Consider the following 21,449-nt stretch of genomic DNA (forward strand, 5'->3'; position numbering starts at 1 on the left):
GACTGCCAGACACGGAGCTTTGTTTGGGCAGGACTCTCCACCCCACCAAAAAGGCTCCCTGTTATGGGAGGTGATGTCCTCGCTGCCAGCCCTGCCCTTGCCAGTGATTCCAGGTTGGTTGGCTCTCTGCTTTAGGTGGGACACCTCCACGCGGGCTGCGCTAAGGACATTACAGTGACCTTGAAATCGGATGTGGCAGTCACCTTCAGAAGGCAACCTGTGAGGTGTAAGGTGGCCAGGATTGCCTTCCAGTTGCCACCGGAGCAGGTCACTGACTGGGACAACCGCCTGTGCACCGTCAAGTGGGTAGATGCCACGAGGGGCCAAGCAGCCTCGTGGCCTGTCAAGAAGAAGGTAAGAAACACGACAGCAAAAGCTCACCCAGCTTCTGCAAACCTAGATGCCCACAGCAACAGGCCAATATCTCTGGTGGCTTAGCGGTTCCTGCTTCCTCCTGAAATGTGAGGAAGCAGGAGCGTGAGTTTTAACCAGCGGAGTGATTTTGGGGAGAGATGGATTCACTGCGACCTGTTATGCTCCCACAAGATGGGGAAGTCTGTTGGTGAGAGGTGTTTTAGTCACTTGCAAATGTTGGTCTCAGAAGTGTTGCAGCCCATGTTATGTGGAAGGTCACATTTTATTTTTATGACGCTTTTTAGGGTGTTAGTAACTCTTCATCTGATTCAGTGCCTTTTGTGCCAATGAAGAGTTAACCCCACTGTGCTCTAGCTCTTGTTTTGAAGTGGAGAGTGAAACTCTCTCTCTTCTGTGCACACTGGCTAGCCCACTGGCACGTTTTGGGTGAGCTCTGTCTATGCTGCTGAGATTTCTGTTGTGGTCTCTATATCATGTGGGATATCTCAGAATGGGGCAGCCCCAGCAGCGTGAGGCAGTCATATGGGAGTCCAGAGCATAGTCTCTGGAAGCTCTTGCTTTCCTGTAATTAGTGATGAAGCACTCTTATCTTGAGTGTCTCTTCTTTGGTTTCTGAGCCATCGTAAGACCACTAAACCAATTTTTTTCCTCCAACCTTCTACCATCAGTAGCCAGAGACTTCCCTAGTAAATTAATTCCCATCCCAGGATGCCTGGACAGCTGCTGTACCACACGTGACATTTGGAAAGCACTTTCTAGATTTGTTCATTCTTGGGTTTCTCCATCCATGGAGCTCCATCAAGGGAGCTTAATCCTAATTTAGAGACCTGCCAGATTTATAGGGTTCCAGGAAAAAGGTTGCTCTACAGAACTAGAACATGGTGAATGATAGCTGGTCTTCATCCCCACCGGTGTGCTCACAGTCGTAGTGGTGACTGCTTTGAGCAGCATGGAGGAACAAATGCCTTAGTGGTTAGCAGCAGGGTCAGATTTTGTCCTCCTTCTAGGGAAATAAATGGGAGCAGTCCTTCCTAACCCCTATACGTGGTTGGTTTTGAAGGCCCAAAGGCTCCGTGCTCAGTCTGGCTTTCTGGGCTCTGCTCAGTGATTCCTCCTTGTTCTCTTTGGAGGTGATTGAAACAGACCCAGAACCAGCTCACAGCCTCCTGGAGAGGAGCAGCCGTGAGGTGGAGCTTTGCCTCAGCGCCGTCGTCGATTACACCGAGTTCAAGCTGGATACGGATGCGATTCAGTTCAAGGAGACCTTGCTCTTCCAGACAAGGACATTCACGTGAGTGGTGGAGGTCAGGCAGGGAGCAGCCTTTGCCCAGGACTGGCACAGCACCGCACAGCCAGTGCCTGCTTCCCCAGAGACGTGGTGGGCTCCAGTGGCCTCTGCTTTTCCTTCTACTCGTGCTCCCATGCGACCAGCCCCCGACATGCTCATTGCACAGCCATTTCATAAACCTCTTCCAATTTCCATCGGGCTGCTGAGACTCGGAGGGGGATGCTCCTGCCTGCAGTGCCAGGAGAGGTGCAATTCTGCTGGGCTTTTCTGCTGGGAGCAACCATGGTTTTGCTCTCCTTGCATGTTGCCAGTCCTCACCTGCTCAAGGACAAGTTTGCTGTCAAAATGATGCCAACTTGAGATGTGAGACTGGGTTAAGTCTCTCAGGCACCATGTCTGCACCTTCCTCTAAATTCTAAACTTGCAATTACTTTGTCCCTGACAGCCTAGCCCAGCCTTGTCTCCATTGCTGTCCAAGAACACACTGCTCAGCACAAAGAAGGGTGCCAGGAGCCCACCTGGCAGTGTTACTTCTCTACTCGCTTTGGATTTATGGGCCTTTTTGTTTTCCTTCTTGCTTTCCAGTTTCCGGCTGTCCAACACAGGGAACGTGGCCCTGGAATACACCTGGATGGAGGACATGGGGGATGAAAGGGCAGCGAGCCGAGCTGGGGAGCTGCTCCTCGCCACCCTGGAAGGTAAGGCACTGGCTCTGCGTGGCAGCTGGGGCTGCCCGCTATGTTTTAGTCACTTGAAGTTGGACTTAATGCTGTCCCTAAGAGATGAGGCTGTCTGACATGAAATAGCACCCAGAAATTTTCCCAGGTGCTGTAACACACTGATCTCTGGCTAGTTGACACAGGTTTGACCCAGGCCAATTCTCCCAGTAGTTCCTGGAAATGTTTTGGGAGCGAGCGCTGGCAAGGAGAAGTCTGCATCTAGCAACTCCATTCTGGAGATGGAGAGAGTTTAACAACATGGAGTGAAACAGCTGGCTTCAGTCCTGGGCTCATTTAATTTGCTAACAGAGACATAGCCTACATCCGAGCATCTTCTACAGAGTGATGTTCAGTGGTGTGTTTTGATATAAGCAGTTCTCTGGTTCTGCTGGGCCTTTTCACTGTATTTGTCCTCTCCTACCCCGAATTCTCCCTGCTGTCTGTCCTCACTTTCATACCTATCCCCAAGACTTTCTAGGATTACAACTTGGCCAGCAGTAACACAAAAGTAAGATGACCTTGACCACTCTGTTCCTCGATGGGAGCCCTCCTGCTGAAAGCATGGGCTCAGGGACATGCCAAGAGCATCCCAGCTCCCCTCCCATCCACTTGCAGCAGGAGGATCAGCAGATGTCCTTCTTGGAAGAAGATGTCCTGCTAACCTCTTCCTTCCCACAGGGGATTTCCTCTCGTCCGCTTCTGGTGCCTCCGAGAAGCTCCAGCCCAGCCAGCGGGGCCGCTCTCCAGGGCACGACTCACCCTCCCTGAGCTCGCCCCTGAGCACCATCCATGCCACCCCGCTCTTCTCTGTCGAGCCCCGCAGCGGCACCATCCCTGCCGGCCAGGAGCAGCTCTTCCAGATGAAGTTCTCCCCGGTGTATGTGGGGGACTTTGAGAGCTGCATGCTCTGCAGGTAGGAAGCATCCAGGATTGCTAACTTGTTAACTCAGGCTACCCTGAGTCACAGTATTGCCTCTGACTGGGGGGTGGGAATGCAGAGCTGGGGACAGCAAGCCCCAGAGTCTGCAGAAACAACGAGCACTCAGGACCAAACAAAGATGACTGCCTGGCCTTGTAAAAGCAGATATGGAGACACTGGGAAATGACATTTTATTTTTAAGCTCCTGGAGGGTTGCAAAATCTGGAATGAGAGATACAGAAAGGCTGTCTAGGGGCCAGCTAACCCCTAGTTGTGCTTCTTTATCAGACAAATATGACCTCCTTCTCCATGCAGAAACCTGTGTGCTGCTCTAGGCACACCTCTGTTTGTGTTTCTGCCATGTCAGCTTTACAGTTCTGTTTGACTTGCTGGCAGTGCTTGCACTGAGAGAGGATGCAGCACAAGCAGCCAGCTGTATGGAAACAATAATACCAGTCCCTTTCTTCCTAGTATTCCCAACCTGAAGCCGAATCAAAAGGGCCCAGAAGTGGTCGTGAAGGGGAGAAGCCAGATGCCACATTGTCACTTCGAGCTGGAAGACTCCGACTACATCACTGCAAAAAGGCGCAGCCCTGAGCTGCAGGACCCAAAGGGGACAACGCTGGGTCTCAACACAAGGGTGCTCGAGTTTGCAGCGATTGGTGTGTGCAGCAGGAACAGCAGGTAGGTGTGGACATGGCTTCCCCTGTTGATGGTCTCCTGGTCACCCCCCTCAACCAGAGACCTCTAGCTCCTCTTCCAAGCCCCATGGCACATCTGTACCACGTCTGTGACCTGCTGACATGTGGCTGGAACAAGCTGGTCAGTGGCCAAGACCAAGTGGCCAATTTTTTTTCTCTTTGCCCTTTTCTTCAATAAGCACAGCTGGTAGTGTCTCCTCAGTTGGTGTGGGTTGGTCTGAGAGGACCACGCATAGTCTGTGTTACGTGGCCATACAACCTTTGTCCCTTTGAAGAGCATCGTCGGGACATTTGTGCTCCTTTGAGGCACCGGTCAACAGGGTCAGCAAAGGCTGCAACTACTACAGACAGTATCACCTTCCAAAGGAGTCTTGCTGAACTTGATTTTACCTTTTTAATGTGCAAAAGTGTGGCTGTGCCGTTGCTAATTTCTTTCTCAATGGCTGTTGTTATGTCTGCCTGGGAGACGTACAGGGCTCCTAAAAAGCAGGTGCAACGTTCATGTTGCCAGTGTTGTCCACCTGTACCCAACAACTGGATGTCATCCAGGACTGGCAGTGCCTGACATTTGCTGCAGGATGGAATTATTGACCTCCCAATGCCACCTTCATAGTCTTTTTCACTTTGTGTGCCCAGGACCTTCATGGTTATGAACCCAACCAGTTCCGTGTACTCCTTCCAGTGGACTTGCCAAGACCCTGCAGCTCCACCAGGACAGACAGCTTTCTTCTGCCTCACAGAGAGAGGGCAGATCCAGCCAGGGAAAAAAGCAGAGGTGGGTGCAGAAAGAGAAGAAGGTGGGTCTGGCACACCTGCATGCCAGTTTGGCACCAGCTGTGTCTGCACTCTCGGGATGTCCCACCTCACTGTGAACTTGCTTTCACTGTGAACCACAGCCATGAGGAAACCTTTGAATATAGCACAAATAAGCTGGCAGATGAACCGTTGTTGTCAGTTGAACAGTGAACTGTTGTCACACTGTACCCACCTGCCATGCCTTTGGGCACGGTGGCTTCTTTCTGAGTTGGCAGTGCATAAGGTGGAGCTTTCTGGGGTTTCTCTATGGTGCAGCATGCATCTCTCTTCCCTTACCCCTGCCAAGGGCAGCAACTTTCCTTCATTTGTCTCTTTCTCCCCAGATCAAGTTTGAATTCATCCCCCGGCATCTGGACATCACAGAGTCATTCTGGGTCTTTACGATCCCTGAGCAGAGCCTTTCAGTCCCGTTCCTGCTGGTGGGCAACACCACCGACCCGCTGGTGACTCTGGACAGGTCCCACCTGAACTTCCACTTGCTCTTAGTCGGTGAGCACCATGGTTGTACCTTATACACTCAGACATGTGCTGCTCCAGTCCTCCTGCTCCAGCAAGCTCTGAAAAGGAAGCTGGAAATGGGATCAGGCACTGGTGTGAGCAGATCAGCCAGCTCCTGGACCTGAGTGTATGAGGGAGAGGAAGGGGAAGGGAGGAAGATGTGGGCGTTTAGGTCATAGTGCATGACTGGGGGTTCTAAGAGAGGATTTGGGGGTGATGCTGGGGATCCCAGGGAGTCAGAAGCCCGTGGCCCCCCTGGCCAGGAACACAGCATGCAGCAGTGGCCCGGCTGCCAAAGGGTTTGCAGCAGCTGCTCCATCTCTTCCCCAGGGCACAAGGTACACCAGACCATCTATATGATCAACAGCGAGAAGGAAGCCTTCAGCTTTGCCTTCAGAGAAAGCTCTCTCTTCTCAGAGGGATGCAACACCTCCGTGAAAATAGAGCCCCTGGAAGGCTCCATCGCTCCCCTTTCAAGGTAACGCGGCAGCATCCCTGGCCAGGTTCCCTCTCCCACCTGCCAAACGCTGCACGCTCACATTGCTTTTGAGGCTTTATCCCCTCTGTAGTCACCAGACGACTCGCAGCAATAGCATACATCCAGCTTGTTTCAGTCCTTGCCCTTGGGGACACCACTGATCAGCACGTTTCTCTGTCTGGTGGCTGTGTCTGGGTTTTGCTGGGTTTCCAGGCCCCCTTCCTAGAGAAGTGTGAGCTTGGATCTTCTGTTTTTGATGACAAAAGCATGTTCTGGGGCTTCACCCATATGATCCTGAGCCAGGGGCTGTGCAAGCAGTGCCACAGGCCACCAGCACACCTGCTGACCCACTGAGGATGTCCCTGTGCCCACTCACAGCCTGCCCCAGTGCCTGGAGAGAATGCGAGCTCTGGGTGGCTTTGCTGTGGCTTAAAAGATGCTGAGTTGTGACTTGGCACCAGGTGTGTGATAAGAGAGCACCCTGCATCAGTTGCTGCTCTCTCATGAGCCAGGCAGTACAGGGCCAAAAAAGATGTCAGAGATGGAGAATGGAGCAGACAAAGGGTCTTCTCTCCCTAGGCTTCCCATTACAGTCTTCTTCACACCGACACTGGAAGGAGAGGTGGTCTTCAACCTCAAGTGCGATGTCAAGAGGAAGACGGAGCCCCTCTGCTTGAATATCAAGGCCAGTGGCTACAGCATGAGCGTCTCCGTCAGGTGTGAGGGTGGCGATGGCTGCGGCACCGAGCTCAGCGCGCAGAAGGTCAACATCATTGATTTCGAGGAGGTGAGCAGGGCATGGTTATCTTCGTTTAGGTGTATAATCTGGTCTTGAGAGAGTGAGGCTGAGCCTTGACAGCGGTCCTCAGCCCCAGGAAGGCCCCAGGAAGGCCCCAGGAGCACACGAGGAAGGAGCACTTGCTGTCGGCTGGTGCTCCATGCGTCCTTGCCCCTTTCTCCCTGCAGGTGCAGCTGAACGAGAGCACCAAGCGCGTCTTCAGCATCTGCAATAACGGAAAATTCGGCTTCAGCTTCTCGTGGGAGCTGAGCGGCCCTGCAGCCCGGGTGCAGCTCCTCACCCTCGCCCCTCAGACGGGCAGTGTGCAGGCTGAGAGCAAAGTGGAGACTCAGCTGGTTTTCCACCCGCAGAAAATGTGCTCTTTAAAGGACGTGGAGCTGACACTGCAGGTGAGGCACCCATGTTTGGCACGGGACCTTCGCCTTCCCCATGCACCAGCAGGAGCCATGACTCCCAAAAAGCTTTCCCTCACAGCCCACCTTCTGCTGTCCTTTGGCACCTGGTTTTCCTTATTGTCCCCCGTGCCCTTCCTAAGCCACCTCCGCTGTTTGTGGTTGCAGTTCCCATCCCTTTAGCTGGCTCACACTGTCTCTCTGCCCCCCCAGATCAGCCAGGGTCCCACGTTTACCTGCATGTTCCTGGCCACTGTGGTAGTACCCGCCATCCACTTCTCTGCCACCAGACTCAACTTTGGAGCCTGCTTTGTCTACCAGGCTGGGATGCCACCTGCCCGGCAGACCCTCGTCATCACGAACAAAGCAGACAAAGATGTCAGGTAGGCCTTCACACGCTCCTTCAGCCCTTGCTTAGTGTGTCCTGGCTCCACGTCCTTGCGGCGAGCAGGGCTGTTGGCCAAACAGGGGTTGGGCTGCATGAGGACACAGGGTCTGGTGTCACAGGCAGGCTGAGCAGGCTGCACCGCTCTGCTGTGAGCTCCTGGGGTCTGACCAAAAGCCTGGCTGAGGTGTCCCAGGGAAGCCACAACAGCAGGGAGCTGGGTGCAGCCCGTGGACCCATCCCATCCTGCACGCTGAGCGTGACGCCCTGCCTGGCAGCAGGAGCCACCGTCTGTTTGTTGAGCTTTTCAGCTGCTTTACCCTGGAATATCACGTTATTTTTATGTTCAAACATGCTCCTCCCTCCTGGTGTGACACAGCAGGCTCCTTCGTGCCCAGCTGTGCTGGCTGTGAGGCTTCACTAAGCATTCCCCCTGCCTTTGCCATTATTCACCTCTCCTCGGGGTGCCGGTCACATAAGGGACCAGGTCATCCCATTTCCCACTGCTGAGCATGAGGAGACCTCGTGCCAGGATAACACACCCCGGGAGGGAGCAGCTGGGCCCTCCTGGCCTGAGGATGCAGTGAGAGGAGACGGGAGAGTCCCGAGCAGCCCCGATGTCTCCTGCAGAGCACATGCAGCCTTGTGACACCTCTGCTTCTCCTCGTGCTTTCCACCAGCCTGAGCTGCCTGTTTGCCGGCACCGCACACCTGGAGGTGGGCTGCCCAGCGTGCATCCTTCGCCCAGGAGGGGCCATGGAAGTGCCCGTCACTTTCTATCCCAGAGAGGTTGCATCTTACCAGGAGCTCATCCCTTTTGAAATCAATGGCCTTTACCACCAGACTGTGGAGGTCCAAGGAAGGGGCACAGAAATGAAGGTGGGATGACATCCAAATCCTAAAACTCGGGTTACAACCCGCCAGCATGCCTCCCTCTCTCACTTGCTCATCCCTCTTCCCTTGCCCTGTTCTGCTTTTCTGCCATGAAGGGGTAGAAAACCTTTCCTCCTCCTTGCCTTTCGCTCCCTACTAATTCCTCCTGCCTCAGGTTGATGTTGTGGAACCACAAGGAAAGGTGGTGAAGCTGGGAGCCCTCTCCATCGGACAGATGGTGAAGAAGACTGTCACCATAGCAAACAACAGTCTCGCCCCTCTCACTTTCAAGCTCAGTTTCAAGTCCTCTGTGCCAGAGCTGCAAGAACACGGGGTAAGGCTGCTCCAGGTGGGAGCTAGCATTAATTGCAGTTGTGTGCTGTGTTGGCTGCCTGTGTGCTCTCCTGTCCTGCCTCCCGAGGGTGCTCGACCAGTAGATACCTGCGATGTCTCACCTGAGTGAGGTGTCACAGCTCCCCTAGCAGCCAGCAGTGAGAAGCAGGCACAATTCCTCTAACTTGGTTCAAACACCTGTGTCTGGATGTGGCCACGTATTTCAGATATGGGAAGGTAAGGGAGGCAAACCAGTCTGATGACCAAGAGTTACAGCTCTCTTGAGGTTTGCACAGAATGACTCTGGAAGGTACAGTCCCACTTGCCATGGCCAGATGGACGTGTCACAGGAAAACACCTTTGGTGCCCAGGGATGCGTACCGGGGAAGGACTGAGGTTGGGGCAGTGGTGCTGGGGACAGAAGAGGAATGTATGTAAGCAGGACTGGAGGACTCTGCTCTGACTCTCGTGATAAAGGACTCGCAGCTCGGTTGCCAGATGAAGCAGTTTCCACCCGTTTCTTTGCGCAGGTTCTCTGCGTGCACCCCACCGGCGAACTGAATCTGAAGCCCAAAGGAGACACCTGCAAAGTGGAGGTGGTCTTCTCCCCAAAGCGCCGCATCCAGCCGTTCGCTGGGGAAGTGATGCTGGAGATCAAGGGCCTGGCGCGCTCCCTCTTCATGGTGCGGGGCTCCTGCCAGGGTGTCCACGTCAGCCTGGACCAGGAACACCTCAGTTTCGGAGCGGTGCTGCAGCAGAGCCACGCGTCGCAGCGCATCACCATGCAGAACATGGGCGACATAGGAGTCAAGTAATGCAACCCCCTGCTCCATCTGAGCGCTGGGAGCTTGGGCGAGGGTTGGGTGGTGCTGTAGCTTGCCCAGACAGTTCTCCTCTGCTTTTTTCATCCCACTGGAGAGCCATGCAGCCAAGATTGTACAGCCAGGTCCTGGCAGTTAGCAGGGATACACCCAAATCTTTTATAGACGGGTGCAAACTTAGTCCTGCTCAGCTTGAAACCTTGCCATGCCTGAGATCCTGTGGAGAAGCCCGCAGGAGGTTTGGAGCAGCACATTGCATCCACAGCCTTCCCATCGCTAATCCTTCCTTCTGTCTTTGTGCTTTCCTTGGCAAGGTTTAAGTGGGACGTCAAGAGCTTCAAGCCCGATTTCTCCATCAGCCCCACGAAGGGGTACATCTCCCCAGGAATGGATGTCCCCTTCGTCGTCAGCTTCCACCCCTCAAAGCCGAGCCTCTCTATCCAGTACGAGGGACTGCAGTGCTCCATCCAGGGCAGCGAGCCGCTCCGGCTTACGCTGGCGGGGTGCTGCGTGGAGGCCCCTGTGAGCAAAGAGGTAATCGCAGTAGAGCCAGGATGGGGACTGGAGGCCCCTCACCTGCTCCCCGTTTCTTTCTCCCCTGCTTGGGAAGCCGCAGCCCCGTCACCCAGCATGCAAAAGACTTGTTACTCTCCCTTCTTCTGAGAACAAGCAGCTTGACTGACCCCAAAGCCTATGGTCTGAATGGGCATTTTGCATATAACTTTTCCTAAAATGCTTCTTGCTGTGCTCCAGAGCCTGGTATAGAGCTGGTCTGAGTCCTTTACAGCTCTCCCACCCCCCTGGGCAGCACAGGACCCCCTTCCAGCTGGGGCTGATAGCCCAGACTGCCTGCCCTACAGCTCCCACCCCAACTCCAGGCTTCTGCCTCTTCCTGTGACCCCTCTGCCAGCTGGTGAGCAGGTGCCAGCCCCGTGGCAGTGAAAGGATCCCACTGTGTAGCCAGGCCCCCTCTGTGCTCCTCCATTGCAGACGCTGACGTTTGCATGTGACGTGCGTGAGACACACAGCCAGACCGTCCTCCTGTCCAACCCAAGCAACGAGGCCTGCACCGTGAAGCCCGTCATTGAGGGCGAACACTGGAAAGGGCCTGAATTTTTCCACCTAGAGGCCAACGAACAAAACAAGCCCTACAAGATCACCTACAACCCCCTAACCATGAGCTCCGACAAAAAGAAGCACCAGGTATGTGACAGGCCAGCATGCTGACCCTTGTAGCATGACCCCCAGAGCTCACCCTGCTTTGGGCAGGAGGTTGGACAAGATGTTCTCCTCCAAACTTGAGTTATGATCAATTCATCCTATGGTCCTGTTGTGGTTTAACCTGGCCGGCAGCTAAGCACCACACAGCCATTCACTCACCCTCCCCCCTCCCTCTCTGGGATGGGGGAGAGAAACGGGAAAGTGAAGCCTATGGGTTGAGATAAAGACAGTTGTATTAAGACAGGAAAATAATAATAATAATAGTACTAATAATAATAATGTGTATGAAACAAGTGATGCACAATGCAATTGCTCACCACCTGCTGACCGATGCCCAGCCTATCCCTGAGCAGCCGGCCCCCCCATCCCAGCCAGCCCCCCATATAATTGTTCAGCATGATGCCATATGGTATGGAATACCCCTTTGGCCAGTTTGGGTCAGCTGTCCTGGGTCTGTCACCTCCCAGCTCCTGCTGCACCCCCAGCCTGCCTGCTGGCAGGACAGAGCGAGAAGCTGGAAAGTCCTTGGCTTGGTGTAAGCACTGCTCTGCAACAATTAAAACATCAGTGTGTTACCAACACTCTTCTCATCCTAATCCAAAACATAGCACCCTACCAGCTACTAGGAGGAAAATTACCCTAACTGAAACCAGGACAGATCCTGTGTTGGAAGCTGGGTTTCTGGGTGGTTAAAGGCCAGGCATAGAAGAGCTAATTTGAAAAGCCAGGTTGTCTGAAGGCTCAGGAAATGAGATTTGTTCTGTACAGCTCCTGGTCCATGCCCGTGCAGCCCAGGGGGGCTCAGAGCCCTTCATTCTCAACCCTGTGGGCTGCACAAGCTCCCCAAGCCCTGGACAGCACTGCGCTGCTGACCCTGCTGTGGCTCGGGGTCTTTTTGCAACAAGGCGGGCAAAGCTGTGCTGCTGGTCTGAGAGCAGTCTGTCACGTGGGATCCTGCCCAGGGCATCTCTTGACATCATCTTCAGTGATGTGGGAGCTTTGGAAGGAGCCTTTCTTAAGGGTCCCAGGCTGAACAGAGAGGGGTGATTTTCCCCTCCATTTCCATGGGCACTGTTTCTGAGACAAGCCCTTAGATCAAGGGGCTCAGCTGAGAATGGCTCTGGGGAGCTGGAGGTGCCTGTCAGCCCCCTGCCCCGCTCCAGCTGACCTTACAGCAAGGCAGAATTTGAGCCAGAGCATGAACGGATGCCAGAGATCTCCGGGTTCAGTCTCCAGGGCACCAAGCAGATCTATGCCCTGTAGGGTTACACGTGCTCAGTATCTCTTTAATGGTTGATATTCACATTTAAAGCCCTGCTGCAGGGTTCCTGCAGATTTCAGTTGCCCTGGGGGCAGAGGAGATGCCACAGAGGGCATGTGGTGGTGACCTGGTGGCACCTGACAGGAGTGCTGTGCGTGAGCCCACTCTGGCTGGTGGGACCCTGCCGTGCTAGCGCATGGGCTCTTGGCAATAATTTTGGGGCTAATCCCAACACTGTCAGCAGGGTAGTCAAGCTTAGCAATGCCCTGTGCTTGTGCCAGCCTGAGTGGGGACAGTGACACTATCTCCAACTACAGCAGCCACTGGGCTGTGGTCACAGCTCCACTGCTTGTATCACTCAGTGCTACTTGAGTCACAGGGACCTGCAGCGGTCTGGGGGTGCTTGAGAGCAAGTAGCTGTTCTGGCCAGAAAGCAGGAGAGCTCACCCCATCCCATTCCTTATTTCTAGGGCTCCATCTTCTTCCCCTTGCCAGACGGGACAGGTTTGCACTACCTCCTGCAGGGGACTGCTGAGGGCCCGAAGTGTTCAGGGACCATTGTTCGGGAGGTACCGTGCAGGACCTCCTACACCGAGCTCATCCCCGTCTCCAACTGGCTGAGCAGACCGCAGAGGTGAGTCGTGCCCTGAAGCCTCCTCCCATCAGCAGTCCCTGCAGCGCCTGGGAGCTCCTTCTAGCAAGCTTCTCCTTGGCCACTCGTGGCCATGGGTGCCTGGGTCACAGTGCCCGTGTTCAGACCCATCCTGGGGGGCTCTTCTGGGGTGCTGGCTCCCTCTGCTTGGTGTAGGGAGGAGGAGAGGGGCTGTGGCATTCCCCCCATATCCTACAGGAGTCCTTCCTGCTGACCTTCCTCGCCTCCTCCTCACCCCCAGGTTCCTCGTGGTGACGGACATACTCAAACCAGAGAACCTGGAGAGCGGTTCCGTGCTGCATGGGCTGGAGTACATTGATGTGCCTGGCTCCGACAAGAAGGACTACAAGCTCACCTTCCTCTCCTACAAGGAGGGCGTCTTTAACACAATGGTAAACGCGGACACCAGGCTGCGGAGTCCTTCGAGGGGCTCCTTGGGGTCTTTCAAGGGGCTCTTTGCTCCCTGAGAAGCCCCGTGCCTGTTTTCACACCTCCAAGTGCCAAACGTGGGGCTGTAGGTCCTGGGTGGCCACCGAACAGCAGGCACCTCCACCTTGCACTGTCGCTCTCAGTGTGGGTCCCCTTGAGGGCTGCGTAGCACTGGTGGGTCAGGGCATTGGTGAGGGGGAAGCAGTTGGAGAACACAAAGTGTAAATGCCTTGCGCTCCTCCTAGGTGGCTGCTGTGGCTTTTGTGGAGGCAGGGTGCTGAGCTGCAGGGCTCTGCAGGCTGGCCTAGCACAGCTGTGGGGGGTTATCTGCAAAACAACTGGCACTTCCCTTTTTTTCTCCAATCCAGGTGACCTTCCTCAATGAGGCGACCGAGGAGTACTTGTTTTACATGATCACTTTCAAGGCCACGGCTCCAGGACCCGTCGGCACCGTTGAAGTGAGCGCCGCTGTGCGGCAGAGCGTGTCTTCTGCCGTCAGGGTGGACAACCCGCTGGCCGTCCCAGTGGTGTTCGACGTCGATTGCAGAGTGCCTGACATCAGCATCCCCCCGCACTTCACTGTGCCTGCCCAGGCAGAGGTAGGTGCCCAGCCCACCCAGCTGCTCCCCGCGGCCCTTCTGGGAGAGAAACAGGGGGCTGCTCTCCAAGGGTGGCAGCTCCCACCGCTAATCTGAAGGGACAGAAGCATGTGAGAGTGTCTCTGGTGGGAATTGCCCTGCACTGATGTTCTTTGCACCGCTCGTGATGTGCAAAACCAGGAGCCGGTGTCCCTCAGGCCATCCTGAGAGTGTGACTGCCCTGTGCCCCCCTGATCGCTCTTCTTGGGGCCAGGCCCCATGCAGGGTCACTGGGGTCTCCTGTGTCCTCACAAGCACTGTGCTCGATGGATGGGCTGGGTCAGGCCGCCCAGCTGTCCTGAGAACTGCTGGAAACACTGAAAAGACAAAAATACCGCTCTAATAGCACTGAAACACGAGTGTGGATGTATGGAGGTGGGGGTTTTGGGCTGGTTTCCCAAGAAAGCTGCTGGGGCAGCCCTGCAGGTCGCTGTGCATACCAGCCTGTCCTCCCTAACTCAAATTTGGCAGTGTGCTGCACTGGGGACGTGGTGTGTGAGCACAGCAGGGGCATGGCTGCTAGAGCCTGCTAAAGCAGGAGCCACGGTGAGGGGCTGGCTGTTAGTTGTGCCCCTTGGGAGCCGCCTGCACTGCCTCCCAGCACGGCCTGAGCACACCCAGGGCTGCTTTCCCCCATCCTCTGCCTGAGGCCATGGCTTTTCACTTCGTCCCTCCCAGGCTGAACTTGTCTTTGAGTACCGGCCCCTGAAGGTGGGCGAGAGCACCGGGCGCCTGATGCTCCACAGCAGCGACTTGGGCTTGTGCCACTACGAGCTGATCCTGAAAGCCACCCCCAGCAAGCCGGAGAAGCCACTCTACTTCTGCACCACGCTGGGCTCCAACCAGACCCTCACCGCCAAAGTCATGAACTACAGCCGCCAGAAGACAGACTACGTCCTCCAGGTGAGCCCAGCATGCTCTGGCTGGAGGAAGGGAGCCCAGCTGGTCTCCTTGCAGACCTCCCCTGCTGCCCTTTAGGGTCCCACAGTGCCTGGACTCCCACTTTGCTGCTGGAGCCAGGGATTTTGGTCCCCCAGGGCTTGGCTGTAGGGTTGTCCCTTTGGGGCGCGTTTGGGCAGACCCTATGGGTGGTCAGCAGGGACACGGTGAGGGAATTGGGAAGTCAGGGGCAGGAAAGGGAAAGCATGATGCAGTCGGGAACCTTGATTTGTTTGTTCCCTGCTCTTTATATTCTCATCCCCCAAGCTCTGCTTTTGTGACCCCCTCCCCGTCTCTTCTGCCCCCCACACAGACCGACTGCCCTGACTTCCAGACGGAGAAAACCATCAGCATGCCCCCGTCCTGCGCGGGGGGCTCGGAGGTGTGCGTGGAGGTGACCTACGAGCCCTGCCAGCTGGGCGAGTCCCGGGCTACCCTGCAGCTCTCGGGCCCCCCAGGGGGCGAGTACAGCATCCCGCTCTTCGGTCTGGCCCTGCCGCCCAAGCCGCAGGGCCCCTTCCCCATCAAGGCCGGCGGCAGCACCTCCATCCCCTTCAAGAACATCTTCCTCCAGCCCACGGCCTTCACCTACAGCGTGGAGAACCCGGCTTTCGCAGTCCGGGCCACCGGGACCTTGCGCCCCAAGAAGACCATCTTCATGGCCGTCTCCTTCGAGGGCAGCCCGGGCGGCGGCAGGACCCCCGTCACCAGCCGCCTGGTGGTCTCCTGTCCCCGGGCAGCCGGCGTGGGGCCGGGGGTCTCCTGGGTGTACTACCTGCGGGGCCTCCCCACAGACAAGTGACCGGGGGCCTCCACGGGGTCCTCCATGGGGATGGAGCTGATTGTGGGCGGCACCACAGCTAACGGGGGGTCACGGCAAACTGGGGGGGACTTTGGGGGGCTATGGGGGGTGTCCTCTGTAATGGTTTGGAATAAAGAGGGCGAGGCATGGAGCGAGGATGAAGATGGAGGCCGGGGGACGATGGAGGCTGGGTGGAGGCTGGGGGGGGGGTTGGTCCTCCGGCCGCCAGGGGGGGGTCCTGAGGAGGGATGGGGGTCACGTGAGGGGTGCTGAGGGTCACGTGAGGGTTGGTGGGGGTCACGTGAGGGGGTGCGGAGGGGAGGGAGGGAGGGAGGGAGGGGGGAGGCCGCCGGTAGTGCCGGTGCCATGAACGCGGAGCGGGACCTGGCGCCGCTGGCGCCCAGCGTGGTGCGGGCGCTGAACGACAAGCTGTACGAGAAGAGGAAGGTGGCGGCGCTGGAGATCGAGAAGTGAGCGGCGGGGGGAGGAACGGGACGGGAGGAGGCACCGGGAGACCCCCCCGTGGACACAGGGACCCTTCCGGACACCTCCGGGGGCGGCGGGTCCCGGCTGCCCCGGGCTGTCCCCGGGGGCTGGGGTCTCGGGGCTGGGCCCGGGGAGATTTGGGGTGGGAGGTGGGTTTGTTCGGGGCGGACCCGGCCCCTTTCTCTGCTCCTCGTCCTCTGCCTCCCCCGGGGGTCGTGTCCCAACGGGGGTCGTGGCGGACACGCAGGTCGGCCCCCCTCGCCCGGGAGAGGCAGCTCTGCCCCCGCTCGTCCTGCCCCGGGACCGCGGTTTCCCAATTGTTTTGTGCCACCCCAAATCCGATTTGGGACCTGCTGATGGGGCTGAGCGCCCAACGTGGGAAGGGTGCAAGTGGGAGGAAGCCAAGGGGCAGCCCTTTGTGGGGGTGTCTGGGTTTAGGTCAGCCCAGACCTGTGATGGAGCGGCACCACGCAAGGATGGACTCAGCACACTGGTCGGGCACCTCCCAGCCCCGTGCCCCATAAAGTGGGAGTAGCTCGTGCTCCCTGGCCCTGTACATCGCCCGTTGGGTGCCTTCCACAGCCCTGAGTCCTTTAAACCCCAAGGGGCATAAAGCTGAAGCTTCCCAAACAAGAACCCTACCGCACTCCCTAAATCCCGGCAGTAAGGGGATGCCTCCGTGCTGCTGGGGCGCGGTGCCCGTTCTTCCTGCTGGATGGGGCCTGCGGCTGGGCTGAGACCAGAGTCGGAGCCGTTTGCCTGGAATCAGCAGGTTTGGAGAGGGGTTTGTCTGCCGCTGCTAAAAAACTCAGCTCCTGAGTGGAGCAGAGCGAGGGGCTTCGTGATGACCCCGAGGAGGAGGAGGACAGCTGCTTTGCTCACAGCAGGGCGAGAAGAGCACTGGTAATAATCGTTTGGGGGGAAAAGAGGTCGTAAATATCTTCTAGAATGATTTTCTGTGTTACAAAGCGGGTGGTTGGGCAGTAGCACTTGTCTAGAAGGGGGCAGCGTGAGATATCCCAGCCCCTCGGCCCCTGTCTGGCTCCCCAGGATTGAAACATGAGCGGTGTCTGGGCAAAATCCTGAGCGTCAGAATTTCCCAAATCTAGTACAGCAGGAAAAATAAATAAATAAATAAATAAATATATGGAGTTTGGCATTGGAAATCTTTGTACCTCCATCAAAGATTAAAATAGGGATCCTTACTTAGGCTGAGATGCTGAGGCCCGTGGGTCTGCTCTGTGTGTGGAAATCAAGGGGAATAAAAAGGGAAAAGTTTTGTGGCTGCATTGGCCGGGAATCGAACCCGGGCCTCCCGCGTGGCAGGCGAGAATTCTACCACTGAACCACCAATGCCCAGCTGTGTGCAGCTGCCTCGCGCCCGCGCCCTGAGGGTTTGGTGGGAGCAGCCCCCAGGTGTGGGGGTCAGTGAGCCCCCCACTGAAAGCTGGTGCAGTAAGCAGCTCCAGGGAGAGGCAGGTATTTCATGGGGAAGCCCGTCTGCTTGTCTGTAGTTGTGCAGTGCATTTTTTAAAAAATCCAAGAGGAACGTCAGCTGAAGCAACGGGTGGCGGGGAAGGTCCCAAAGGTCTGCGCTGGGCACACATCTGGTGGGAAATAATTCTCCGCTGAGCCGTCCACGTGCTGTGCCATCATCTCGTGCTGTGTCGGGGACAAATGACCCTTGTATCCTGTGGGACAGCGCGTGTCCTGGTTGAACAACGTCCTTGCCACTTCCTCAAATGGCTCTTGGGTTTGTGGCAGTGACGTGGAGCTTGCCGGCCCCCACTGCCCCTCACAAGGTGCTTGGGCTTTAGGAGCGTTGTCCCCGTAAACCAACAGCCCTCAGTGCGAGCACTGCCTTGTCATGGCCCCCTCGGGGGGACTGCTGAGAGGGGAAGGTGGGGTGGGACCTGCTTTGGCCTGCGATGGAAAGTCCTGATGCTGCAGGCAGCTTGTTGAAACAAATTCTTTGTCCGGGGCATTAGCCTCGCAGCTTGTGCATGCTCCACTCTCAGTAGCCCCCAGCTCTGTCCCCGTCAGCTCTGCCTTTCAGGGCCAGGTGGCCCTGGTGGCAAGCGAGGGCAGCATGACTGTCAGCATGGACACCATGGGTCCGAGCCCCCTGGATGCATGATGGATCTATGGCAGCAGCATCAGCCTGAGGCACGGCCCCGTACGGAGCAGGGGACCTGGTGGCTTCTTCTCTGGCCTCTCAGTCCCTTGGGGATGGAAGAAATCCTCCTCCCAGCCTGGTCTGGCATCCAGCCCTTTGAAAGTGCTGCTGCAAGCACGCAGCCCTGGTGAGGGGCCCTTGAGAGCTGATCCTGAGCTGGCTCTGGGCTCTGGTTCCTGGGCCGTGAGCTGCAAACAAGGCTGCAGGCATGGGCACGGGGTGCCTGGAGGGCTGAGGGCAGCAGGAGGGCAGCGAGCTGCTGGTGAGCATGAGCAGGAAGAGCTCTGTGCGGCCAGAGGGGGGTTTCACTCGTGCTCTTTCCAAACCTTCCCCTTTTTGATACCTCTTCTTCGTGTGCTGTACCCACAGCTCCACATCCCTGTTTCTGCTGGCCATGGGAAGCTGAGCCCCCAGGCGTTTACATCAGGCAAAATCTAAATCTTCCTGCTCTCCTCCTCTCCCCCTAGGCTGGTGCGCGAGTTCGTGGCTCAGAACAACACGTCTCAGATCAAGCACGTCATCCAGATCCTGTCGCAGGAGTTCGCGCTCTCCCAGCACCCCCACAGCCGGAAAGGGGGGCTCATCGGCCTGGCTGCCTGCTCCATCGCCCTGGGCAAGGTAGGGATGAGCATTTTTTGGCTCGTGCACGCCGCAGAGGGACAGAAACTGCTCCATGTGCTGCGTTAATTAGCCTTAGTGGCGACTTTCTGTGGGACCCGATGGAGGTTTCACTTGCTGCCCGCTCGGTCCAGCCTTGGAGGCGTTACCGCAGGTGCCCTTTGTAGGGAAAGCTGCACAGGGAAAGCTGCCTGCTCCTGTCCCAGTTAAGGGTTTCCCCTCTCGCTTTACTCTCATTACAAAGAACAAGCTCAGTAAGTTGCCTTCAGGTCAGAGCACCCAGATCCCCGCTGAGGGCAGCATAGGCTCGGAGCTCCATCGGGCTTTTCGCTTACACCACGGAGTGATTTTGGAAAGTGCCCGCAAGGGAAGGAGTCAGCTTGGAACATGGTAGGGCACGTGTCAGAGGCAGCTCGGAGCTTGGTAGGAGCTGACTGTCCCTGCTAGAAGAGCTCAGAGGTGTAACTTAATTATTCACTTAATCCCCTTCTGATGAGAGTTTTATTCATTTATTCCCTTGTTCATTTAATCCCCTTCTTCTGATCAGCTGAAACGGCTGCTTTGAGGCCTGGCATCTTTGGCATTAGCTGCCTTTAAGCTGACGGCCACGTGGCTCTGGGCAGCGCTCCTGTCTTCATCCTGTTGTTAAAGCCCAGAGCCTCTTCCCAAAACACTCCTCTCCAGGATCTCTGCTCTGGTGTCAGCCCCAAAAGGTCCCCAGAGCACAGCCTGGGAGTGTACCCCTTGCTCAGTGCATGCTGCTGGAGCAGCCGGCCCTGAGGGACGGAGGAGTCGGGTTTGGTGGCCTTGACAGACGCTGATAAGCACCTTAATCTGCCCGTCTGCACACTGTCGACTTCCTTACCATCTGCTGTGCTGGATGCTCGAGAAATGCCAGGTCGGTTCCCCCACGTGGGTTTGTTTTAACTTGAAAACGAGCCCACCTCCTGCCTCTACCTGTGTGCCTGGAACTCCTGCTGCGCTGGTGAACCCTGAAGCCTTTTGGGCTGGGGCTGGTCCCTCAGGGGCAGAGTCAAGTTCTGCCTGGCGTGGCTCCTTCATGCTGCAGCCTGTCCTGCAGCGTGTAAAACTACGAGTGTGCTCTCTGGGAAAGCGAGGCTGCGCCGATCTCTCCTGGGAATGAGAGCCCTAGAGCTGCTTCAGGTAGCAGCCAGCTCCGAGAGCTGTCTGTAAGCAGCCCCACACACCAAATCTGTCGGTTTCTGGGACCCATGGTGGTGCCACCTCTTCCCTCTCCCTGTGGCGTGCTCCTCAGCTAAGCAGTCTCCTCCTGCCCCCAGGACTCCGGGCTCTACCTGAAGGAGCTGATCGAGCCAGTGCTGACGTGTTTCAACGACGCCGACAGTCGGCTGCGGTACTACGCTTGTGAGGCCCTCTACAACATCGTGAAGGTGGCCAGAGGCTCCGTCCTCCCGCACTTCAATGTACTCTTTGATGGCCTCAGCAAGGTAAGGAGCTTCCTCTAAGCCCCCATGCGTTTCTCATTTCTTTACTGGAAAAGTAAAGCCTCTTTCCTAGGCCTCTTCTTCCCTGAGTCAGACAAACCAAGCTGGCCAAGGTCATCTTTTCAGGTAAACTGGTTTGCTTTGACCAGGTGGGTCTGAAGGACTGCCCAAACGGTTTCTGCAGCAGCATGTTGACCCATGGTGCTGTGGATAACGGAATTCACCATGAGATACCTGTTCTCAGTCCTCATCTCCAGGATGCATTTTTCTGCTCCTTGTTCAGGGGTGCAGGAAAACGGGGCCACCAGAACTGCTGCAGATGAGGTGGCTCTGCAGCACGATGTCTTTTGGGGTCTGTCAGGATCAAAACCCCATCTGCAGATGTCTGTCTTTGTAGCATAAGCAAACTTGTTTTTTGGTGCCACTTGAGAACATGGCTGCTGGCACACGGGAAGGCGATGGGTACCTGATATCCCCCTTAGAAAATGTCCAGAGAATTTGTCGGAGCCTAATGAGGAGTCGGAGATAAAGGGATTTGTCCCTGACCATCCCTGTGATACCAAAGGAGAGCAATGGTCTTGTGAGCATGCTGTGAGCTCCGCTGCAGAGGCAGGAAGAGGCCTGGGACCTGCTGGTGCAATGATTTCTCTTTCTCATTTCTGTTGTTCGCAGTTGGCTGCTGATCCTGACCCAAATGTCAAAAGTGGCTCCGAGCTTCTAGATCGGCTTCTCAAGGTATTTTTCCTCTTCCCGTTGAGAGCCCTCAGTGCGGGCACACAGCCGTGCTGTGCCTGCAGGCACCTCCGCTGCCCGACGTGTCATGGCAGGGTGCTTGGGATGTCGTGGTCCCCAGAGGCTGGAACCATCCTGGCACAGTTCTGTGGCTACCCTGAAAGCGTTTCTTTCTGTCTCTGGCCGTAGCCTGTTAGATTGAGAGGCTGGAGGCGATCCCAGGCAGGGGGTTTGAGCAGCCAGCAGGTTATTGCAATGCAACGTGTGTATTTAGCCATTGGGAGCCAGGTCTCGGGGGAAGCAAGGATTTGGTCCGAGTAAAGTTGCACCCCATCCCAGGAAGCAGCAGGGCTGCTGTTCTGATTCTCTTGCCTCCTCCCTTGCCTAAATGAATAACGAAGAGCAGAGCTGCTGCTCCCAAGGTGGGGCAGGCCTGGTTCCTCTTTCTGCTCTGCGTGCTGAGGAGGTTTTACTTGTGTAGACTTCCCACTTCCTCTTCTGCTGGGGGAGGCACACGGCTCCTGCCAGCTCCTGCCCTGGTAGCACAGCAGTCAGCAGCCACCTCACCGTCTCTTCCTGCTGCACGGCTGCAGAGCTGCAGATCTGCCCCCGGTGTGAGCACCCAGCCGGGC

The 21,449-nt window shown here is 56.5% G+C and overlaps 2 protein-coding genes and 1 non-coding gene across 8 annotated transcripts in view; 2 read left to right on the forward strand and 1 right to left on the reverse strand.

Annotated features, from left to right (window-relative positions):
* The window catches only part of HYDIN (HYDIN axonemal central pair apparatus protein), a 121,738-nt gene extending 106,236 nt beyond the window's left edge, over positions 1-15,502 (forward strand). For 3 of the 6 annotated variants that reach the window (XM_040571108.1, XM_040571109.1, XM_040571110.1), the window contains 21 exons: positions 136-354; positions 1,506-1,666; positions 2,249-2,361; positions 3,061-3,295; positions 3,773-3,985; positions 4,639-4,777; positions 5,142-5,307; positions 5,647-5,794; positions 6,374-6,581; positions 6,761-6,982; positions 7,199-7,368; positions 8,051-8,249; positions 8,419-8,577; positions 9,107-9,387; positions 9,712-9,931; positions 10,388-10,600; positions 12,350-12,513; positions 12,773-12,923; positions 13,329-13,559; positions 14,277-14,501; positions 14,851-15,500. In XM_040571108.1, coding sequence (XP_040427042.1) covers positions 136-354; positions 1,506-1,666; positions 2,249-2,361; positions 3,061-3,295; positions 3,773-3,985; positions 4,639-4,777; positions 5,142-5,307; positions 5,647-5,794; positions 6,374-6,581; positions 6,761-6,982; positions 7,199-7,368; positions 8,051-8,249; positions 8,419-8,577; positions 9,107-9,387; positions 9,712-9,931; positions 10,388-10,600; positions 12,350-12,513; positions 12,773-12,923; positions 13,329-13,559; positions 14,277-14,501; positions 14,851-15,339 — 4,326 coding nt within the window. In that variant the 3' untranslated portion in view covers positions 15,340-15,500. Of the gene's footprint in view, positions 1-135; positions 355-1,505; positions 1,667-2,248; positions 2,362-3,060; positions 3,296-3,772; positions 3,986-4,638; positions 4,778-5,141; positions 5,308-5,646; positions 5,795-6,373; positions 6,582-6,760; positions 6,983-7,198; positions 7,369-8,050; positions 8,250-8,418; positions 8,578-9,106; positions 9,388-9,711; positions 9,932-10,387; positions 10,601-12,349; positions 12,514-12,772; positions 12,924-13,328; positions 13,560-14,276; positions 14,502-14,850 lie in introns of those variants that run through there. The other 3 variants (XM_040571111.1, XR_005823631.1, XM_040571112.1) reach the window with 3 other exon arrangements.
* A 137-nt stretch (positions 15,503-15,639) lies between these two features.
* Positions 15,640-21,449, forward strand: part of VAC14 (VAC14 component of PIKFYVE complex) — a 50,469-nt gene continuing 44,659 nt past the window's right edge. The window contains exons 1-4 of the mRNA XM_040571085.1: positions 15,640-15,809; positions 18,469-18,619; positions 19,921-20,088; positions 20,758-20,820. Coding sequence (XP_040427019.1) covers positions 15,706-15,809; positions 18,469-18,619; positions 19,921-20,088; positions 20,758-20,820 — 486 coding nt within the window. The 5' untranslated portion in view covers positions 15,640-15,705. The remainder of the gene's footprint in view (positions 15,810-18,468; positions 18,620-19,920; positions 20,089-20,757; positions 20,821-21,449) is intronic.
* TRNAG-GCC lies at positions 17,111-17,181 on the reverse strand. Its single transcript has one exon. It is a non-coding gene; the product is annotated as a tRNA-Gly (tRNA).

The sequence above is a fragment of the Cygnus olor genome, chromosome 12 (assembly GCF_009769625.2).
Source record: "Cygnus olor isolate bCygOlo1 chromosome 12, bCygOlo1.pri.v2, whole genome shotgun sequence".
Lineage (NCBI taxonomy): Eukaryota > Metazoa > Chordata > Aves > Anseriformes > Anatidae > Cygnus > Cygnus olor.